This window comes from Biomphalaria glabrata, chromosome 4 (genome assembly GCF_947242115.1).
Source record: "Biomphalaria glabrata chromosome 4, xgBioGlab47.1, whole genome shotgun sequence".
Lineage (NCBI taxonomy): Eukaryota > Metazoa > Mollusca > Gastropoda > Planorbidae > Biomphalaria > Biomphalaria glabrata.
Genome location: NC_074714.1, coordinates 28,760,794 through 28,770,580, shown reverse-complemented (window position 1 = coordinate 28,770,580; position 9,787 = coordinate 28,760,794). Strand labels below are relative to the sequence as shown.

The 9,787-nt window shown below is 35.5% G+C and overlaps 1 protein-coding gene across 2 annotated transcripts in view; it reads left to right on the top strand.

Annotated features, from left to right (window-relative positions):
• The first annotated feature begins 532 nt into the window (after nt 1-532).
• LOC106064240 (carnitine O-palmitoyltransferase 2, mitochondrial-like) overlaps nt 533-9,787 on the top strand; it is a 79,151-nt gene continuing 69,896 nt past the window's right edge. The window contains exons 1-3 of one of the 2 annotated variants that reach the window (XM_056025664.1): nt 533-568; nt 5,119-5,159; nt 8,287-8,483. In XM_056025664.1, coding sequence (XP_055881639.1) covers nt 548-568; nt 5,119-5,159; nt 8,287-8,483 — 259 coding nt within the window. In that variant the 5' untranslated portion in view covers nt 533-547. Of the gene's footprint in view, nt 569-1,034; nt 1,855-5,118; nt 5,160-8,286; nt 8,484-9,787 lie in introns of those variants that run through there. The other variant, XM_056025663.1, reaches the window with a different exon arrangement.

The following is a 9,787-nucleotide window of genomic DNA, read 5'->3' as shown; positions in this document are numbered from 1 at the left end:
ATCACTAAGATCATCAACTGTCACACAGACAGTGATATACTTTACTGACCGCTGTACAGGATGTAGCATGTGTTTATACTACCCGCCCTAACCCATATAAAAATATGCGGAAGTACAATTATAAAATCTGACACTAACCTATAAAAATAAAATATATAAAAATAGCTCTAACCTATACAACAAAAATAGCTCTGGGAGCGCAATGTAAGCTCACATTTACATCAAATATTAAATATTACGCAAATGCAGGGGCCACCAAAGAAGTCAAGCCCCCCCCCCCGGGCCCTTAAATGATAAAAAATTCCTAGCTACGCCCCTGATCATGTGTGCATTTTTCTGGTCTCGTCTACTTTTGGCATCTTTCCTCTAATTCTCATTGATCGATTTCCATGTTCTAGCTGTCTAGTATCCACCGTTCCTTGTATGGTTACTTTTATAATGTTTTTCCATTGTATCTAAGATTATCATTGCCATTGAAAGTATTGCATGTTTGTAATAGGGGCCTATACATGATTGCAGCTCTGGAGTTACGGCAGTGCGTCTTCCAATGGTCTTACCCTCCACAAACGTAATAGTATACACTTTTAAAAACTTAAATATATCTATATGCATATTGCATGTTGACTAAACATGATCTAGTCTCCGCCGTGACACACTGCATGTTGACCTGATAATTTATATCGCCTACTCTCCCCCGTGACAAACTGCATCACATGTTGACTAGACAAAACAGACAAAACATATACTATTATACTATATATATAGTCTCCGCCTTAAAATGGAAAGTGAAATTAAATTTAGCATGTTTTTAGATATTAGAATTTTCCCATGGATATCTAGATCTAGATCAACTGTCTAATTTCTGCAAGATGACTAGGGGAAGAAAACAGAGGTCCATCCATGGCCAGCATGGCTATCATAGTCATAGCCTAGTCATAGGTTTAAAAAAAAATGTTTGGGAACCACTGAACTATAACGCTATAGATCAATGTATATATAGTCCATGGACATGGTCTGGATATTTTGAAAGTAATCCAAATTTAGATCTAGACTCCCTAAATCTAGGTCTAGATCTCACTGATCAAAGTCCGTAAACTCGGATAAATCATTTCAACTTAGGACTTAGATCTGTCTCTTGAGTCTAGATCTATAATCTATATCTAGATCTACATTGACTACATCTATGATCTAGTGACCTAGCCTAGTCTTATCTCTAGACAGTCTAGATACTAGATCTAGAGTCTAGTAGTAGATTAGTATATTACTAATTACTAATATTAGTAGATAGAATCTACTAGTCACTAGTCTAGATTCTAGATCTAGATTTAAATTCTAGATCTAGTCAATTCTAGTCTATAGTGCTATAGATCTAGAAGTCTAGATTAGATCTTAAGTCTTAATATTATCAAATCTCTTGACTTTGACTATTAGATCAGTATCAGTTTGAGTTTATCAGTGTCACTTGTCAGTGACTTGTCACTAGAGTTAGACTCTATCAGTATCAGTATCACTCTACTCTATCAATTCTATGTCTATCACTAGAGTAGTCTATATTTGAATATTGACTCTAGATTCTAGATCTATCTCATAGTATGATAGTATCTGAGGCGACTATCTGTCTATTCTAATTCTGTCTATCTGAAGTATTCTAAAGATCTACTCTAAAGTTAAAAGTCTAGATTTATATAGATCTAGATCTAGAAACTAAAAAATAAAATGTTTTTGAAACTAGAGGGTATAAAAGGTTTAGGCCTAGGTCTAGTTTTTAAAAGAATAGATCCGCATCTACATTATTGTTCTAGATCTAATAGAAGGCCTAATTTTATCAATTGTACATCTAGATTCAATTTTGAGGTAAATATTTTATTTATATAAATATATAGAATTATAATTATAGTTATATCTAGATCTAGTCTAGATATACTATTAGATACTAGATTCTAGATCTATAAATATAAATAGAACTATAATATTGTTATAAACTTGCCATGCACACCACCCACTAGTCTAAGAAGGTTGTTGACATTAGAATAAAACAATTTCTGCCCAAGTCTAACTCTAGAGCTGATGAAGATGCTGTGTGTTCAAGGCAGATGTTGTCCTATGTTATGTATGTGTGATGTTCTCGCGTAAATAAACACCTATATCTCGTTGAGTTGCCTCGCTTCAGTTATTACATTGGTGTCAGAAGTGGGATTATAGGCGACTAAACTAGAGGAGGTAGGATTCGATCACAATGGCATCCTTGAAACAACTGGCCCAGCTCTCGATTAAAGAGCTTAAGCAGGAGCTTATTTGCTACCAATGTCTGAAGCTTGGTGGTAGCAAGGATGCGCTTACAACTTGTCTCCAGCAAGCCCTGATCAATGAAGAAGATCCGGAGACCTATTGGAAAGTGAGCCGGAGATTGTTGAGTTCATTGGGAAGATACAGGAAGATATTAATGCAATGCGTGAACAAATAAATAGGATGGGGAACAAGGTAATAGAAAAGGTATTGTAAGGGGAAGGACAAACAGACCAATTCGATAAAAGGGTGTCTCAGGCGAAAGGAAAAATAGACTTGTTGGTGAAGGAGAAGTTGCATGGTCAGGACTGTGGCTGCACAAACAGTGGTGACGGGGACATTTGGGATTGGAGCGCCGTTTGTGTTGTGGGCAAGTCTTGTGGATGTGACTTTCAAGATGAAGATGAGAAATGTGACAATGATTGCTGCGACGATCTCAACAGGATGTACCGAATTTAAAGGAAAGAGACAAATGAAGAAAGTGAAGTCTGTTATGTACCTGAAGCTTTTGTTCCTGTTGAACCTGTTAAGAGTACCTCAATGAGCCGGACAGATCAGGAAAACGTTGGGTCTGCGGCCAAGCCTGTTGCTATGGACCTTAAAGACCTCTGCCTATTTTCCGGTGCTTATGAGGGAAATTCAAGGCTCGACAATTGCATCCAGAAGTTAAACAAGAACTGTACGTGCGGCACATCAAACAGAGAATTTAGATGCCAAGAAAATCACCAACAAAGTATGTGTACTTCTGCCTTCATCATCGACATTGGCATAGACAAATGTCAATCAACACAGGCTAAATCTGAGCTGGCAAGAGGAAAACATCTTCAACTTGAACTTAAAGAGACCTATCTCCTGGATGTGAAACTGCTAGCTGAGAATGACCGCAGCACATTGAACTTAGTTTGCAATGTCGCTGCATGTGAACCTGCAGTCTCCTTGAGAGGCATTTGTCTGGAGGGTCTGCTGAAACAGCGTGTCCGAGCAACAGCTGTGTTGAAGAAAACAGTGCTCAGCACTTTCTCTTTGTGTGTCAAATGGCCACATCATCATCTGAAGAACAGCCTGGTCAACTGGAGAAAGAGAAAGCGGCACCAGAGGCTTCATGGGGAACACGCTCCCTACCGCCTGTGGCTCCCACTGATCGACCTCCACCTGAACTGTCAAACCTCTACTGCAGTGTTTCTTTTTGGGATGAAAAGTGCTAAGAAGGGGGCAATGTTATAACCTTGCCATGCACACTCCCATCCAAGATAGTTTAGAAGGTGGGCACTATTAGAGACTAGTCTAAGAAGGATGTTGACATTAGAAGATAACAACTTCCGCCTAAGTCTAGAGCTGATGAAGATGCTAGGTTCAAGGCAGACGTTGTCTTATGTATGTGTGATGTCCTGGTGTAAATAAACACCTATATCTTGTTGAGTTGCCTCACTTCAGTTATTACAATATAATATAGACTCTATATATATAAATATATATATATATATATATATATATATATATATATATATATATATATATATATATATATATACACAATGCTTTTTTGTGACGGTACCCACCGGTACGGCATACCAGCACCTTTTTCAGTGTGGGTAAAAATATTACTTTTCTTGTATTTTAACATTTTTATTATTAATTTATCAGTAGTTGAAAGTTAGGCACTGAGTACTGGAACCTTTTTTTTTTTTTACGAAAAAAGCATATAAATATATTATATGGCTCCTTTTGTGTCTCAGAAGACAATGCATACACCCAGGTAAGTCACTGGCTTTGGTTTTGTCTTGAGAAGTGGCAGAATCTGGAGTGACTGATCAAGCCAATGTTGTAGTGGCAGAGTTTGCCACAGTTTGTGCATGTATATTATATATCTATCCTAAGGCTAGCTGACAGGGCAGCTTTCTTTTTCTTGACTGATGCAGCTTCTTTTGCACTCTGCTAAGTTTGTACCAGCACCCAGAGTCTTGTCTCCATGCTGACTGGTCCTGGGCTATCTCCTCCCACATACTTTGTTTGATGCCTGTGGTTCTCATGTCTAGCTTGCAGACATCTCTGCATATAGGATGTCTTTAGGGGTTCTTCCATCAGGCATGCAAATGACATGACCAAGCCAGCATAGTCTTCTCTGTGTAAGGAGAGCATAGATGCTGTGCATATTGGTCCATTTCAAAACTACCTGGTTGAAGACATGATTCCTCCAGGAGATGCACATTATGCGTCACAGGTAGAGTTAGTAGAAGCTATTTAATCTGTGTTCTTGACGCATGTAAGTTGCCCAGTTCTCACTGCCATAAAGAAGTGTGCTCAGAATGCAGGTATTGTAGACTAGGATCTTGGTTGCCGTAGTCAATTTGGTATTTTCTTACTTGCGCTTGGAGAGTTTTGCCATTGCTGCAGAAGCCTTTCCTATTCTTTTTATCAGCTCAGTGTCTAAATCTAGGTTGCTGGCTATTGTTGTTCCCAAGTATGTGAATTCCTGCACCACTGTAAGTGTGTGATTTCCAATATTTATCACTGGTATATCTGCGATATCTTGTGCCAGGATTTTGGTCTTTATTGTAAGGCTGAACTCTTGACAAGCATCTGTCAAGTCAAAGCATTCACTAGCCTCTGTAGTCCTTCTTGTAGATAAGATATGAGTGACTGCTGTGAAAAGCAGATATTTATTACAGTCATTTTTGTTATTTGTATAACAGGGCTAAAAATTATTGCATCACATAAGATCTTTCTAGATCTAATAATAAAATAGACCCTTTAAATTGTTTCCAATTGAGTGTAGATCTAGATGATTTATTTATACTTCATGTTTTTAAGATATTGTTTGTTTTGTTTTAGTTTTCTAGAAGTCTAACATGCAGTTCAAATTTGCTGAACAGGTGAGTCAGCCTAAATTTTATTTAATAAAATAGTCTCAGATTTTAAATAAATTTAAAAAAAAATGATACATAAAAATATAATATATAAAGCTCTTCATGACTTAAGAGTTTGGACATGCGCAAAGGAGTAAAGGAAAGATCACTCTTTTATTTCTGCAAGTCGGACGAACTAGAGTTAACCTATGAAAAAAAAGAGGGGGGTAGAACAAGTAGTAGTCACCCGTCACAAAATAGCAGGGCCGGACAGTTGTGACTAAGAAAGATCACTCTTTTTTTTTATTTCTACCTTACGTAAATTTAGCGTTAAAAAAAGGGGGGGAGAACAAGTAATCTACTCTGTATTCACCCGTCACTAAAAAGCAGGGCTGGACTCAACCTTTGTGGGGCCCTATGCGAAACGGATTTCGCAGGGCCAAGTTTGGGTAGTGATACAGATAATAAGTGGAATTTAAGAGTTTGTATTAGAAAATAAATTTGTCTTTGCATTTTATTCATTCTTTACTACATACAGAACTACTTTAGGAGCCTTGCGTGTAGCGAAGTCATACAGTATATCATAAAAACATTATTTCCTATATAATATAGATCATGCTCGATAGCAAGAATTACCAAATATTTCAATCTATCTACGAGAATTGTTGACCTCAAGTAATTCTTCATTAGTTTGAGGCGTGAGAAGCTTCTTTCACCAGATTACACAATTACAGTAATGCATAATGGCGTTTTTTTTTTTTATCAAGGTAAATCAGGCGGCAGCGGGAAATCTGTTATAAGTTATAAAAATGTTTAATTTAATAAATTATACAACTAGAATTAGCGTGGGTCCTATGAAAGTGTGGTTCCCACTTCAGTCGCATAGGTTGCAGTGGCATAAGGTCGGCCTTGCAAAATAGCGGCGTATGCTACGCCGCCGGTCGACTAGTATAATATAATATAAATATAAAAATAAATAACTTATTAACTTATATTTAAGGTAACAAAAAGGTATCAGAAACATTGAACCGCCAATAATCACAGTTTTTTTTTTCTCCATACAAAATATAATTAAAACATGATGTCTGTGACAGCTAGTGCTAATAATGCAAAATTTTTTTTTTTAGAAGTAGACAGAAATTGACAAAGTGCAGATAAATGTCGATATCATTCATGAATAACACAAACAGCCTTTTAAATCCTGTTTTTGTATAAATATGTCCATACAACATGCACAAGTAATTAATTATTCATAACAAAACAAGCTTTTTTGGTATATCATAAGTAGCAGATATACTTGTACATAATACAAATACATAATTAAGTTTTATGCATCTTATACATACTTTTCTAAACTAATGTCAGGTACTAATACAAATTCCCAAAGGTCATCCTAAAATCCCAGTCCTTTTTGGGATTTGAACTCATGAACCCATGGTTTGGAAGTTAAAGTGTTTAATATGGTTTTTTAGTAATAGTTTCTGATATTCACACTTATGAAGGTTAAACTTATTTTTTTTTTTTATAACGAATACTACTTTCTCATTTCATTTTGTGCCTGTGGTCCCGTCTGGGACATAGGCTGTCAACAAGCTTCCTCCAGGCATCTCGGTTCTGGGTGAGTCTCTCCAACTGTCCCCAAATCTTGCCCATCTGCTTGGCATCTGCTTCCAAATCGCAACACCATGTATACCTCAGCCATTTCCTCTTCTGCTTTCCTTGGGGTTCCAGGTGAAGGCTTGCATGTTATGTTAGATGTACACTTGCAAATGGTATGACTTATCCAACTCCAGCAACTCTAAAGGATATCTACTTAAATGGGCTGCTGCTTTGTTTTTTTGCCAAAGTTCATCATTGGAGTTCTTGAGACAGGTATTAATGAATACCTGAATTTTTTTTCATAGTGGTAAAGGTGGTTTTTGAGGTCTCTGCTTCATAAATTAGAATTGTAAAGCTATTACTACTTAATACAAATAAACTCATAAAACTAAGCCAAAAATTCAACACATTCGTTACAATGTTAATGACAATGGAAAAAGAAAGAACTTTAAAAGAACAAAATGAAAGAAACAATAACCAAGTAGCTGATAATGCAGTTGAACAAAACATGAAGCCAGAGGACACAATAAAAATGTCCAAATTATATTAAAAAAAAAAAAAAAGAATTCATATCAGAACAGAAGAATGATTAATATTAACAAAAAATGTACAGGAAGACACAGTAAAAATATAAATCCACAAGCAAACCTTAAATCATTTATCAATAAAATGGACTATTCAACAAAATAACTTGTCAAAAGTTCTTACATCAAACAAAGTACATCACAAAAATCTATCATTTAATCAAATAAGTGAAATAATACAAACAATGCACAGCATTTACTACAGCATTTGTATTTTTCCAGTTCAACTACATGCCATTTGAAATAGTCAGTTCTACTAGTACCAATAATTGGCTGCTTGGACACTGTCTCATACATAAACATTTTTGTCTTTCATTATATCTAGAAAGAACATTTGCAAAGACAAATACAAAATTCAATAAGCTGAAAGCACAATGGCTTTAATATCAAATCCAAAAAGTTGAATTAGCCATTCCAGAAAAAACATTTTTAGGTTACATTGTCTGCCACAACCTGTTAAAAATCATCAACAGAAAAATTATGGACATTCATGTGCTTAAAAAAAAGCAAATTAGAGGTTTTCAAGGACTGTACAACTTTTACAGGTGTTTGATACCAAACTTTATAGCACTTAACTCTAACCGACCTCACTAAGAAAGAACAAAAAACAAGAAACTGTGGTTAAGGAATTACAATAGACTGTACACTAAATCAGAGACACTTTTGCTCAAAACATAACTTCTCAAACTTATGGAGAGAAAGAAACTTATTCAACTTGCTATAGACTATTCATCTTCATTAATTATATCTCTGTACTTCATTCAACTGTGATATTCAATTAATTACAAATTACAATTTGATAGCTCCTGTGACAATAGTAATGAAAACTTCATATCATTAATAAATGTGCTATCATACAAAATTATTTGTTTTATCGGATGACAATGACAATTATTTTTTCTTTTTCTGCATTCAGAATGCACAAAATATTCTCTTAAATTATGACAGATTTTTTAGTTATTATTCAACAGTTCCAATGATCGTGAATATCTTCATGTTAGCAAGATCCCTACCTACCACTTTCAAAAAAGTTTGCCTAAACTCCCAATACCTGAATTAGAAAAATCTTGTCAAAGGTATTTCAATGCTCAGTTACCTTTACTGTCAGAAACTGAACATAAAGAAGTGCAAAGGATTGTTAAAGATTTTCAGAATGGAGAAGGAAGAGGTAATATTTTGTTAAACATGTAATGAATTATTAATGACTTAGTTACACACTGCAAATTATTTTACATTATGATTTATCAAGTTTGAATAGTATTAAATATTCCAAGTACTATTTAGAAAAGTTATAAGTTTCTAGAATGCCTTAAAAGTATACTTGATCATATGATTGTCAAAGTATTGTGTTAGTCAAAAATAGATTCAAAACTCTTTTAGACTCACTTTAAAATCAGCCTATGGAGTAAGGAATATTCAAGCCATGGTTTTGTTTTAATTGTATAAAGTAGTAAATCATTTGGCATTGTTTTTCAGTTGGTTACACACGAAATGGTTTTCAATTCAAATTTAAAATGTCTTTGTTTTTTGACATGTTACCAATAGTTATTACATAGATTGAAAATGTAACATTATTGAATTTAGAAACAATGAGTTGAACATATTAGATATTCTTTAAGAGCTCCCTTCGAAAAAGGTTTTACATTATACTAGTGTTTCTCAGCTGCTTCCAAAAAGGCAAATCAAGCACTGAACAGGTTTACGTCCTGCGAAACATCATCGAGCAAAGCCTGAAATACCAACAAGGGATTTGATCAGTTTTGTAGATTTCAAAATAGCGTTAGATAGGGTCCATCAAAATCACTCTGGAAAATAGCAAGAGAATTCGGCATCTCGCAACAATGTGTCCAGATTCAGCAACATGTCTAAAGCAAATCAAGCTGTCATGTCACAACAGAAGGTGGAATAACGGAATTCTTCAATGTCGTGACAGCTGAGAGATAAGGGTGTATCTTATCAACTTTTCTCTTTCTTCTAGCCATCGACGATCTCATTAAACAGGCTGCACTCGGGCCTCATGGCTTAAACCAAACCGATTTGAGTTTTGCAGAAATATAGCATTACTTTGAAATACAATTAAATTTTTACACGTGTTGACGGATAAAGAAGCACACAAAGCTATGCATATTGGGTGCAAGTCAACCAAGATTCCCCCTCCCCCGGTCTACATTGGTTATACAGATCTTGAACAAATAGAAAAGTTAACCTATTTTGGCAGCATTATCTCAAGCGATGGAGATGTATATCACCATGTTCATTGTCGAATTGGAAAGCAGGAGCCTTCTTTCAAAAAGTGCAGCCTATCTGAACAAACATATTCATTAGCCTAGAGATTACAAACCACCTCCTCAATACAATCTTGGTCTCATGGGTGGCACCCCTGGCTGTTAGGTCGCCTGGCTGTTAGACTGATTTCTATGGAAAGATCTTGCAGCCCTGTTCTTCGAATGACACGCTAGGGAGTTTAAGTCT